Source organism: Phocoena phocoena, chromosome 4, assembly GCF_963924675.1.
Source record: "Phocoena phocoena chromosome 4, mPhoPho1.1, whole genome shotgun sequence".
Taxonomy (NCBI): Eukaryota; Metazoa; Chordata; class Mammalia; order Artiodactyla; family Phocoenidae; genus Phocoena; species Phocoena phocoena.
The window spans coordinates 70,971,785-70,985,840 of NC_089222.1; the positions used below are offsets into that span (position 1 = coordinate 70,971,785).

At 39.0% G+C, this 14,056-nt stretch overlaps 1 protein-coding gene across 1 annotated transcript in view; it reads right to left on the reverse strand.

The window, feature by feature from the left end:
- Positions 1-1,003: 1,003 nt before the first annotated feature.
- The window catches only part of ATP13A4 (ATPase 13A4), a 100,956-nt gene continuing 87,903 nt past the window's right edge, over positions 1,004-14,056 (reverse strand). The window contains exons 25-29 of the mRNA XM_065875838.1: positions 10,298-10,469; positions 9,390-9,583; positions 7,860-7,948; positions 5,726-5,806; positions 1,004-1,216 (exon numbers count right to left, since the gene is read on the reverse strand). Of these exons, the coding sequence (XP_065731910.1) occupies positions 1,004-1,216; positions 5,726-5,806; positions 7,860-7,948; positions 9,390-9,583; positions 10,298-10,469 (749 nt within the window). The remainder of the gene's footprint in view (positions 1,217-5,725; positions 5,807-7,859; positions 7,949-9,389; positions 9,584-10,297; positions 10,470-14,056) is intronic.

Sequence of the window (14,056 nt, forward strand, 5' to 3'; positions counted from 1 at the left end):
TTGCGCTACCTTCCTTTCTATTCCAGGAATATAAGCCAGACCAACTATGTAATTTGGGGGACCCTTGTTAAAAATAAGGACTTTCAAGATGGCAATAGCAGAGCATTAAACCAACAATGGGACCTTTCTGAGCATGAGACCCTATGCGACTGCCAGATTGTATGTCCGTGAAACCAGCCCTAAATACAGGAGACTGTACTTCCCAGTTTCTTTGCCAAATCCCTGGTTAGTGTGGTGTGAGTGATGGGAGAGACGTGTACCACTCTGACACACTGAAGAGCTTCCATCCTCCTTCCCCATTGCAATATACATGGAGTCCTTGTGTTGAGTCGGTGGAGCCATCAGATTGGAGCAGTCACCACTCCGAGGAGGGCTATTCTAAAGAGCCACCCGGATCAAGACAGAAGCTCTTGAGTGTTAAGACACTGAGATACTGGAGCTGTTTGTTACTGCAGCATCGGCTAAGCCTATCCTTACTAATACTTAGGGGAAGGCCGGAAATGGAAGGAAACATCTCAAATCTGAAAAGTACCATAAAGGAAAGGAAACCAGACAGCGAAGAGTGGCGTGATGGCTCTCATGCCTTTGTTTTTCCATCAATGAAATCAGAATTCAAAAATGATCTTTAACATGTTTACAATTCTATGCTACTTTCCCTCAACTCATTTAAAAAATATATTATCTAAGAAGAAAGACTACGTACTCTCCTTCTCCTTTAGCCTCTCAATCTCTTGGCCCATTGCCATCCGTGGACCATTCTTGAATCACTGAACACCTCTAACACTTTCAGAAGCCGAGAGAAAAACACTCTCCTAGGGCAGTGTTCTGCTCTGTAGAAAGTATTTTATCAAAAAGACTTTAATTTGTCACCATGATTGGGCAGGTTTTTGATTCCAAAAACTAGCTGATATTGTAAGAGTCTCACTGCTTAAAAACAAATCACTGAAACTGGTCCCTTTTGTCATCGTTACTATGTTATATAAACTTGGATATCACATTGCCTTCAAAGTTGCTCCTCGTTGCTCTCAAACACCGGGTTGCTATAAGACACTCCCCTGCCACACGCCGGCATGTCAGAGAAGGAGGTCTGGTTTATGGGGGGCCAACTGGGGTCATTTGCCAAGGCCCTCTGCCATATCCGATACTGGCTTCTTGATTGATAGCCAAAACATCTTTTGATTATCATCCACAGGGCTCTATTTTCAATGATGGCCTCCTGCAAAATAAAGGAGTGACCGTTTACAATCAGAGGTTAGGTGTTTCCAGAATACAGCCTTCCATAGACCCTCATAAGGCACTACTGCATTGACTGCTTCAATCTAGCTTGAAAAACAACTTGAGCCTCTGACAAATCCAAGGTGATTTCATGTGATAGGTCATGGCCTCTCAAACTTTTCCACTTAAGAAACTCTTCTGGAAGAAGAGAGAGAAACAGTTTCAAGAATCCAGAAACATAGCTTGAAGTAGTCCGCCTCAAGGATTTCATATGTAAATTAAATGTAAAAGCATCCAAATTCTGCAGTTCACTCCATATCAACATCCGTATGTGATTTAATATAGATGACACTTAAAATTATCTACTACCAAATGGTATTGACCTTACAGAAAGATATGCCATGCTTACGATGTGACTTGGGTGTACCCTGGCACATCACTGCGTAGTCATGAACACAGGTAAAATTTGGGATGTGGGCCACAGTTTTGTAGCTGGACAGATCTGGATTTGAATCCCAGCTCTGACACCTACTATGGGCAAGTTAATTACCCCATCTGAGCCTCAGTGATTAGAAATAATAATTCCTTCCTCTTATATTTGTCATTAGGATTATATAACTCCCCTTACAATGCAGAGCATGGCATGGCACAGCTACTTCCCTTTACCATTCTCCTGAACTATTCATTTAACAAATGGCTGTGCATTGCATCCTTATTCACATAAGCCTCCAAACTTCACCTACAAATATCTCATTGCAACACGTTTTATAAGATGACAAAAGATATGTCCTTTGAAAACATTTTGGACTGGCATTTTACATCATGAGTTAGACTGAGCCTTGAATAGAGCCCAAGTTATAACTTATAATACATAGCACATGAGGGATTATGTTAAATTCATTTTTTTCATCCTATGTGGTCACAAAGATTGACCATCTTATAAGTTATCATGAAAGAAACAAAGAGGAAAATATGAGGACCCAAGCTGTCCCACAGAATTAGAACGGGTTTTGGTGTCTGTCAGTGGTATCTTTGCGAAACTGAAAGAGTTAATTCTGTAGGATTCTACAAGGAACTTTGCTAGAGATAGTGGTCTCCTAAAATCCACCCATCTTTGACATCTGAGTCCACTGCCCATGGAAATCATAGAGAACAGCTAGTCTGAACATCCCTCTAAAAACTGATCATCTGCCGACAGGCTGTTAAACACTCACACAGCCATCTTATCAGCATCTTGCAAACCTCAGGGATCACCTAGCCAAACCTGTTCCTTTACTTTCCCAGACCAAGGTTTTTTGTCCTCTTTAATTAACAAGAGAACAGTAGTTCTCCTTAGAGCTAAGGCAGGATCATAGGTATTCAATTAAAGGTTTTAAAATCTAACTTATGTCCAGGAAATCTTAGCAGGCTTCGTACAAAACAAATGAACACACACACACAAGACATTAGTGCTCTACACAACATCTTGAGCTTTGTTACAATTCTACAAATGTGATGACCTGTATTACTTTGATGCCCTGAAAAGGGAATCAAAGAAAGCACTGAGAAATAGTCCATCCTGTCACTGTACACTGTAAATTAGATGTAGAATGAGAAACAAAAGGAAAGCCTTGATGATATACCATTTCTTAAAGAAAAAAACAAAACTTCATCACATGAGCTCTTCTGACAGACATTCAGATAATTCATATATATATATACACACACACACACACACACACACACACATACATATATACACACACACGCATTCACACAATGCATAAGTAATAAAAGGGAGTGTGTTAAAGCTATCCACATTAGCTCCTCTGCCTGTTAGCAGGAGATCATGAGACCCAGCAAGTAAGGATAAGGTCTCACTCAAACTTGTTTCGCGAGTATCAAATTACTGTCTCCATCTGCTGGGGGTGGGCAGGCTTACTTCTCACATTTAAGAATTGAATAAACCTTTACCCAGCTCCTAATAGAACAAAGCAGTTGTTATAGCTAGTAAGATGACTTCTTGCCATAGTTTAATGGCAAGCAAAAAGAGAAATTTATACCCAGGTAACTATAACACTTGTCTTCTTTCTCCCTGTAGATTGTGAGCTCTACCCCTCTGCTATTATTACCCCTTTCACATCATGCCCTACTACGTGGCACAGGTTCAACAAATGCTTGTGGAAAGAGTGAATGAATAAATGATTGCTAGACACAAAGTAAGGAATGGTAAGTACCACAAGAGATAGCATAATAATAAGAGCTTATATTTACTAAGCGCTATGTGCTTTTCACTGTTTACATTTCATGCTCACAGTAACCCTATGAGATAAGGTACCATTATTATCATCATTTTGCAGATGAGGAAACAGAGACACAGAGAAGTGTAGTGACTTGACCAAAGTCAGACAACAAGAAAGGGTGGAGCCAGGATTCAAACCCAGGTAGACTACACTCTGCAGCTATATTCTTAGCTGCAAATGTACTGAAGGAGAATGGCTTCCTGCTGGGGGATTATGGCAGACTTTGTTGCTTGATTACCCTACAGCCCATTCCTCCTGGCTCTTCCCTGCCCACCTTAAAAAAAAAAATCATAACTAGTCTAAGCCCATTTGTCTAACTTTTTGGCATAGATCCACTTTCCCAGAGTCCTTTTCTACTAAAGCTATGAGACAGAGTTCTAAGCAATGAGGCATAAGAGGAAGCCTTCTGGTGGGCTGCAGGACATTTTTTGCTTCCTGATGAAAGGTTCATACTTGTGGGAATAAAAGCTTGCTGGTACCTCTTCTTCCATTTTTTTCCTGCACTGAAAACAGACATAAAGCCTAGCTACATGGGAGCTAGCTGGGCCCCATAAGCAACAAGCACAACCATGAAGGCCAACATCTAAGGATGGTGAGACAAAAAGGTGGAAGAATGCAGAGCCCCAGTGATGCCACAGAGACACTAAACTAGCCCTGAAGCCACTGGCTTCCAATCTTCTTGTTAAGTGAGTCAATAAATATCTTTATTGTTTAAGCCACTGCTTGCTGAGCTTTGTTACTTGCCTAACTGATCCAGGAATCAGGAAAAATTCATGAACAGGCCAATACTCTAGCTGTGCCACAGAAGACGGAATGTTATTTCAATATGCAGAAATGGGGAAAGACGTACTAGACAGAAGAAATAACACGATCATGGACAGGAATACGATATACACATAAGATTATCCCTTAAAGGACAAGGACCATCTTTCTGCAACTCCATAAGACGACTCTCATGGCAATGCTCTTCTATTAATTCGGTGGCTTTGGGGACCATATGGTTTAGCACAGGACTCCTCAGTGTGAGTCCTGAGTCAGCTGCATCAGAATTACCTGGCAATTTATTCGAAACAAAAGCTTGTATCTACTTCAGACCTACCAAATCAGAAATGCTGGGGCAGTGCCGGACAATCTGTGTGTTAACAAGCGCTCCAGGGAATTCTGATGCCCACTCAAGTTTGAGAAGTCCTAGTTTAGCAAAGAGATAGATGCTCCTTATCCTAATTCTATGTCCTGTCCTGCCACCAGCTCCTGTGCAGCCTTTACCCTGCTAAGCAATGAAGGCTCCGGAGCTCCTGCATACAAAATACTGCAGGGCCGTCAGGCCCCAGGTGCACCAGCCCACCACGAATCCCCCCTCACTGGAACCAGTCTGGGTTTGTAAGTGAAAGCAGGAATGGGGACAGATGGAGTCTTAAAGCTCATCCCTCCTACAGAATGGATGTCTTTTCTGGGGCGCCCCCTCCAAGAGTGGGCTTTAAGGAATGGGGATTGTGTCTAACAGCACTGAAGGAGGAGAGAGTAAAGCACGTAGCAAGGCAAAGGGGGAGCGCAAGCTCATTTTCCTGGGGAAACGGAGCATAAAGAATAAAAGCTGGGAAAAGCTCACTCTGAATCTCATTTCCCATCTGTAAAGTAAAAATGATAGAAGTTGTTCAGTGAAAGAAGCCAGACACAAAAGGCTACATACTGTATGATCCCCTTTATATGAAATGTCCAGAATAGGCAAATCCATAGAGACAGAAGGTAGTTTAGTGGTTGCCAGGAGGTGAAGGAAGAAGAAGGGGAAATAAGGAGTGACTGCTAATGGGCGTGGGATTTCTTTCAGGGTGATGAGAATGTTCTAGAATTAGACAGTGTTGGAGGTTGCACAGCTCACTGAACATATTAAAAGCCACTGAATCGTACACTTTAAAAAGGTAAATCTTATAGTATGTGACTCATATATCAGTTTCTTTTGAAGAAATTTGAATGAATTGAGTTGGGTCTCTATTTGTGAAATTTAAAAATGGATAGGACCTTCTCCCATCCTCCCCAGCCCCACTTTACAGATAGGCAAATGAATACCTTGTTTGGAATTCATCAGAGGGAAGCATCATTGCTCATGTTGCCAAGGAAGGGAGACCCTTGCACTGTTGAGCCTTGTCAGCTAAAGCTGTTCCTTTTTCAGACTCCCAGAGAATGCCTCCGCCACCCCAACTAGCAATCAGCAGCCTGAGGCCACTTACCTCCACGACAAGGGACACAATGAAATTGGAGCCGAGCATAATGACAATGTAGACCCTCCACAGGACAGGAGTGCAGAGCAGCTGGTGGGAGATGAAAAAGCAAAGTCAGTCTGAAGACTAATTATGCTGCAAAAACTTCATGCTGTTCACAGTGTACATGCAGGCTTCTAACCACACGCATTCTTGTGAGACACTAGACACCTCTGATGGGCAACTTTGGCTTGACTTTCTTGGAATCTCGCTGCAGTCTGAAACTCAACTCATCCAGCTCGCGTTCCTTCCCTCTCTCCTTCGCAGGGGTCAGACCCACATCGTAGTGTGGCATCCTCCCCACCTCCACTGGCTTCCTAATCTTTTTTTTTTTTTCCTTCACAGGTAATTCTTCCAATAACTTTCTTACACATCTCACCTCACCTGGATATCTCCATCTCAGAAGACTTGGACAAATGTAACAGTTTGTTACTATTTGTGTAAACGTGGTAGAATATACATATAAGAAATGTATATGTACACGTGTATAATACATATCTGAAAGTATGTAAAATAAACTGGTGTTATCAGTTGTCTCCAGAGAGAGGAACTGGTAGTCGGGGAACAAGGATGGGAGGGAGGCTTTCACCACATAACTTCTCTAAACTTTTGAATTTTAAACCATGGGAATGTTTTCTCTATTTAAAAAAAATATGAATTTTTAAAAAATGAGCAATAATTAGGTTACAAAGCAGCATGATTCCATTTAAAATAAAATAAACTTCATAAATCAAACACACATTTATAATATATGAATTTTAAAGATGGAAGGCTATAGTTAATAATGTTATAATTTTCCTTACCTGCATAGTTACATTTTTTAAAATGCACCCATAATTTTATGTAATAAGAAAAATAATTATTTTTAAGGTGAGCAATAATCCTTTGCAGAATCTTTTGAAGTCATGCTGGCAATGACTCTGCACAGGTTCCCTCCAAACCAAATACATTCCTTATTTTGTTACAAGAGGTCCCAGCCTCTCTGAAACAGTCTTCACTAACTTAAGAGTGTAACTAAATCCAACATGTTTTAACCTTAACTTCGGCAGGATTAAGGAATTTTAACTCATTTAGAAGGCTAGTAGGCAAGGACTATTTATCTCCATGAGTACCTAATCTAATTCATGAATACAATTATACTGTCAACCACAGTAATACAATTATAAAAATGAAAAGCTGAATGTAGATATTAGTTTATATGTCAAATGTCACCATGGGTTTGTGACGGTGTTGCTGGTTTGGAATGCACTATGTACTCCAAATGCTTGTCTACATTTAGGAACCTGATCTGCAATGGTCAGTCAGTCAGTCATTGCCATTATGTGCCATTCACTATGCCAGGCACTGGTAATACAAGAATGAATAAGATAGGATGTTGGCCCTCATGAAACTTATCTTTGAGAGGGAGAAGCAGACAGGCAATTTTACAAAGAACTAAAAGCTCAGGTCCTTTTATCATCTCTTCTGTATCCTATTTATTGGTCTAAAGGACTTTTATTAATGATTAACTTCTAATTCAAAAGAAGAATAGATTAGAGGAATCAAAATATACATTTTCCCTTGCTTGAATATGTAAAATTTCTGTCTCTTCTAGAGTTTCACAGTTGTCTCAAAATTACAAAACTGTAAGAGAGTACTTGAGGTAAGATATGGATCTTTGAACATAGGTTTTGCAGACATTAAGTATGTAATACAGAAAAACAAGTTTTTAAAGAGTTTTAAAAAAAATGTAAATACAGATTTGAGAATTAACCCCAAAAGTGTTATAGGCAAAACGGTTTTAAACAGCTTCAAAGCAAAACCATTTATGAGAAAATTCTCTTTAAGAGAAAATGTATAAATAGAATTTCCAATCTTACAGAGATCTTTTAAAGGAAAAACGTTCAATGTTTTTGAAATACTTGAAACCAAGGCTAGACAGAATTTTATTTCCCGACCAGCTTAAATAAAAATTATGAATAAATTCAGCATTCATTTTAACCCTACCATCTCAAAAGAATAATAGGTGTCAAGAATCCATGTCAATTGCAATTGTGGCCTGCTTTTTGAAGCCGGGGTGTTATATAACTATAAAATATCATCATATCCCAGAGATAAGACTTACATCCAGACGCCTATATAATTCTGGAATATCGGCAAATAGAATGAATAGACACACACTCAGCTGTATGACCAGCACAAGGACAAATATATCTGAGGAAATAAGAACACAAGCTATCATTTAGAGAAATCTGAGTCCAGAGTATCACATCCACTGATACACATATTCTAGATTAACACTGATTAGATTTACTTGATTTCTACAACCAAACTCAGCAAAATAGATGAAAAGTACTCACTTCTATGCAATGGGTCTCACCTCTACGATTTCCATGTATGTCCTTGAGGTAAGTGGAAAATTTCACATGCATGTTATATGTTTCAATTAATAAAAATGGGACATACATATAGGGTAATACTGACAAAATAACGTTTTCAATAAATGCCTTGGAGATATCCAAGTATCTGAGTCTCTTTAATGCAAATCATCCACCTCACATGTATATGCACAGCTGATTCACTTTGTTATAAAGCAGAAACGAACACACCGTTGTAAAGCAATTATACTCCAATAAAGATGTTAAAAAAAAAATCATCTGGGCTTCCCTGGTGGCGTAGTAGTTGAGAGTCCACCTACCGATGCAGGGGAAACGGGCTCATGCCCCGGTCCGGGAAAATCCCACATGCCGCGGAGCGGCTGGGCCCGTGAGCCATGGCCGCTGAGCCTGTGCGTCCGGAGCCTGTGCTCCGCAGCGGGGAGAGGCCACAGCAGTGAGAGGCACCCACACCTCAAAAAAAAAAAACAAAAAAACAAACAAAAAATCATCTGCCTCAAATCCTTTTCTGGGAAAAAGGAGGACTGTAAATAAACAAATGTTTGAATTGCAATCATGCGGAGGTCAGCGTTCGATTGCTTCCTCATCCCAAGAAGAAGAGCAAAATAACTTTCTCCGAACAGATTTTTCTGAGGATATTGATTCTTCAACTTGTGCTTCTAAATTTTCCCAATTAGAGGGGTAGTGATGCTATGCAAATACATGTCCCAAAAGCTAAACAGGTCACCTACTTCTCCTAACACTCACCCCCACCCTCAGCCCAGACTGTAAGGAGGTGAGAGGTACTTTGGCCAAGAATCTCAACAACTTTCTATAGTCAGGCTCCTCCAGGCTGGACCCGCTCCCAGAACTGCCAATCACACAGTGTCATCCCGACCATTGTATTCATGGCAGGAGACACTTCCAACTGAGCGCTGTGACCCTTCTCCCCACCTCCTCTGAGATGAATTCTGACAAGTACTGACAAGCAGAGAATTAAACGTGTCTTCCCAATTTGGAGTGAACCCATGAAAAGATACCTAGAGACAAATTTCTAGGGAAAGGAAGTGGTGGATTAAGAAACTCTAGTATTTAACACAGCTTTGAGGGAGGTAGCAAAGGACCAGGAAATAAGGCTGCATGTGTTTACAGAGCCCTAGAGTGGAAGTCAGAAGACCCTAGATGAGTGTCAACTCTGCAATTGCTCCTTGAGTGACCCAGGAGAATCTGTTCTCCTCTCTGATGACCTCTCACCTCTGATATGGTACAGTTCTACTCACAGTTTGTGTATGTGGGCTGCCTAAATGGTTTTCCTTTAGAGAAGACAAGAGCCACAATGATACAGTTGATTGTTCCCAAGAACCATATAGTAGTGTTCTCAAAACTTGTGAAGACACCATTACTTCCGATCTTATCTGGAGCAGTTGGAGAAATGGTTAACTTTGAGATGGTCTCATTTTGCACTGTGCAGGTACTAAAAAGGAAACCAAAGAAGCTAATGAAGTGAGACGACAAGTCCTTACGAAGCATATGTATCTACACAACTACATGTCCTCAATGCTTCTATAATTGCCTACACTTTGGGAAAGAATATACTGAAAAGTAAGGAGAAAGAAACCAGCATGTATAGATCTATATTTTGGGTAGATGGATAGATGATTGATAGATAGATGATAGATAGATATCAATAGATAGATAGATAACAGATCCAACAAGTTATTTATTCAATAATTTGGGCACGAATAATGTAGTAAGACTATGTGAGAGAAAAAGATATGAGTAAGTCATGACACTTCCCTCTATTTGCTTCAGATTTCTGAACATTTACTAGTAGTGTGACTATACAATTCATCATCCAACAGGCACAGATTTGAATGTGAAAGGAAACAATATAATCATTCCTTTGGGATATCAGGCTTAAAATAGGGCTGCCTAGCCAATCTATAATGCATGGTCACCCTAGATATAAAAGATGGTCAGAGTTCACTATCATTCAAGATGAGCAAAGATAAGTGCTAATGAATGATGCCACCAAACTGTGCTACAAAGAAGAGATCACTGGAAAACTGCCAAGGGCCTTAAGGAAGCCAAAGCTTTAGTAGAATGAAGACCCATCTGCCTCCCAACATATGGGCCAGATGATGTTTGACAGAAATTAGAATGTGACAATCTAAGGCTGTGATCATACCTGTGCATCCCCATGGAATACCAAGGCTGCCTCTGAACCAGAATGAAGCCCACAATGTGCATGGCCAGGCTGAGAAGAATGTTGAGAATCACAGAGAGCAGCAGAGGCGGGGAGATCAGCCGTCCTGCAGGTCTGAAAGGCACCAGCTTGGGATAGGCACCATTCAAATTCACTACAAAATAAATTCAAGTTTTATATGTATATGAGAGCAGGAAATTTTTGTATTCTTCATCAGAAGAATGGTGTAACTTCTTGGGCCCATATATCTGAGGAAATTGACAAATTGAAATATTGATACATCACAAAGTAAGGGAATAAAACAATGAATGAATTCAAACTCAAGTCATATGAGGAATTCTTGAAAGAGAAGACAGAACAACAACAAGATGCCCTTTCCCCCCCTATTAAATAAGCAAAGACTATTACATTATAGATGAGGAAGTGATGAAATGAGCACTCTCATACACTGCTTGTGGAAACGTATATAACACAAAAATACCTTCTGCAGGGCAGTTTGGCAATAAATATGAAGAGACTGAAAAATGTTCATAACCTTTGACATAGCTATTCCATTTCTGGAAGTTTATTCTAAGCTAAAAAATCAGAGATGTAGGAAGATGTTCATCACAGCATCATTTACAATAAATTATGGTACATCTCTATAATGAAACAACATACAGTCACTAAGAAGCAATGTTTTCAAATATTTAATAACAAAATGAGGAGTGACATCAACCAAATGGCAGATTAGCAACTCCAACATCCCATCCCTCCACAGAAACATTGAAAAACAAAAGGAAACTGTCAGAAGCAACTTTGTCAGAACTCTGAAAAACAGACGAAAGTTTACAGCAAACAAGCAAATGCTGAGTCAAGAAAAAGACAACTTAAAAATGGGAAGAAAGCTTTGTGGCATTTTTACTTGCCCTTGCCCCCCTCCCTCCTTAGCTCAATGGCAATCTTGAACATGGTTGTCTGCATTCCCAGCGGAGGGTCCTTGTCCCTGGTTACAAAAGGGGAAAAGCAGACTTTATCCACAAATTATTGTGTATGTCTGTTCTAACCTGTCTGGAAGCTACCTGGAGAACCGATGCAAGGTGTTCATCTCTGTTTTGCCTAATAAAAAACTTAGTCAGGGTGGAAAAGCAGCATACACTCCTTCAAAACACTGTAAGGCTAACAAGCTACCCATAGTCATGGGGAGCAAAAGATTACAGTTGAGACATAAAATAACAACCTGAAGCCTAGAAAGAAAAGTTAAGGAGCATTTATTTGGAAAATATGGTATTCAGAAGTACCTGTGCATGTTGGGGAATATAGAAAGCCATGTGCCTGCCAAAGATGTATGTTCAGAAAAGACCAGGAAAGACCCTAAGCTTTCAGCCCTGGACAATCACTAGACTCAGCACAAGCTTAGTTAAGTGTTGACGTGCCCCAGCACAAAACTGGTCTGCAAAGACTGGGAGAGGTATTTCTTTGTTCATGTTTTTAAACTCATGGAATTCAACTCATGGATATCTCTGTCAAAACACTAGCTGAACAAAAGCTAAAGGAATAGAGATTTTAGTGACCACACATGACAACTGATCTAATCTTTGCAAAAATAGTTTAGAAAAGTCACTAAATAAATGGACTACTACAGTCTTCAAAAAGCAGCAAAACAAAAAACATCAAGCCATGGGGAGGGGAAAGAATCTGATTTCCAGAGTTACAACATTATAATATTTAATGGAATAAAATAAATTGACAGAAATTATTTCTGAGGAAGCCCAGATGTTGGACTTACTGGGCAAAGACTTTAATACAACTGTTTTTAACATGCTCAAAGAACTGAAGAAAATCAGGGAAATAATGTGAACAAAAGGAGAGTATTAAAGAGTTAGAAATTTTAAAATGAAGCCCAAAGACATTCTTTTTAAAGAATCCTCTTTTATAATTTCTATCTCTTTACTGACGTACTCATTTTGCCCAGTAATGGTAATTATTTGGGCAAATATAAAATCCTATGTTATTGTATTTGTGTTTTTTAACTCAGCTTTTTATTCCTACATGATTTAAAAGACAAATGCATAAAAAAAATTATATACGTATGTTATTGGGCACAAAATGGATAAAGATGTAATTTGACAACAATAGCATGAAAGGAGGAGACAGACCTGTAAAGTAGCAGAGTTTTTATATGCTACTAAAGTTAAGGTACCTATTCAAACTAGATTGTTACACATTTAGCATATTACATGTAACCCTCATAATTATATATTATGTAATAAAAAACCTACAGTTAACATCACACTCAAGGGTGAAAGATTGAAAGCTTTCCCTCCTAAAATCAGGAACAAAACAAGGATGCCTACTTTCACGACTGTTATTCAGCATTGCATTGGAAGTTTTATCTAGAGCAATTAGAGAAGAAAAAGAAATAAAAGTCATTCAAGTTGGAGGAAAGAAGTAAAACTATCTCTATTCACAAGTGACATGATACCAAATATTGGAAATCCCAAAGAATCCTCAAGAAAACTGCTAGAGTTGATAAATGAATTCAGCTATGTTGCAGGATACAAGATCAACACATAAGAATCAGTTGAGTTTCAACACATCAACATTAAAATGTGGTATATATATAATGGAATATTATTCACCCATAAAAAGAATGAAGTTCTGACACATGCTACAACATAGATGAATCATGAAAGTATTATGCTAATAAGATATGCCAGAAATAAAGGGACAAACATTGTATGGTTCAACTTATTGGAAACATCTTGAACTGGCAAATTCATAGAGACAGAAAATAGTTTAGCGGTTATCAGAGGCTAGGTGGAGGGGCAATGGGAGTTACTGCTTAATGGGTAAAGAGTTTCTGTTTGGGGTGATGAAAAAAATTAGAAATAGACAGTGGTGATGGTTGCACAATGTTGTGAATGTAATTAATGCTCCTGAATTGTACACTTAAAAATGGTGAAAATGGCAAATATTATGTTATGTATAATTTATCACCATAAAAAAGAATGAAAATATGTACACATAAAAAAGTGGTCATAAAGTTAACAAACCAGGATGCACAACTATTATATAGAAAACATAATTCAAATTTCTTTATCTATACGTGTGTGTGTGTATAATTGGAAGGGAATACATCAAAATGCTTTAATTTGTTAGCTCTGGATAGCAGGATATAGGAGGATATAGGTGGTTTTTCTCTTTGTTATCTCTTGCAATGTTTTCCATCTTCTTTTCACGATGAATTACATTAAAAAATAGAGAAAAATCTGGAGATGCTTGTTATGGGAAAGAGAATAATCACAGAAGAAATGCGAGCTGTTTTCAAATATCTGAAGAACTATTCTGGAGAGAAAAATCAGACTATTCTCTGCCACCCCAAATGGCAGAACTGAAGACTGAGATGGGTGAAAGTGACACAGAGGTAGACCTGGCTTGATGTAAAGGATTACTCTGTTAACAGTAAGGACTGCCCAAGGATGTTCTTACAGTAGATTTAACAAATATTTAATGAGCTCCTTTGATATGTCCGGCACTGTTAGAAGTATTGGGAATACAGCAGTGATCAGGATAGACAAGGTGCTGTTCTCACGAAGTACACACACTGAGTGAGGGAAGGCAGGCAAAAACAAATAAAAACTTAGGTAAATATCATAATTTCGGATTGTGAAAAGTAGTGTGAAAAAAATAAAGCAGAACGTGTGGTGATAGAGAATAACTGGTTTGGTCACTATTTAAAGTGACCTTTCTGAAGTGGTG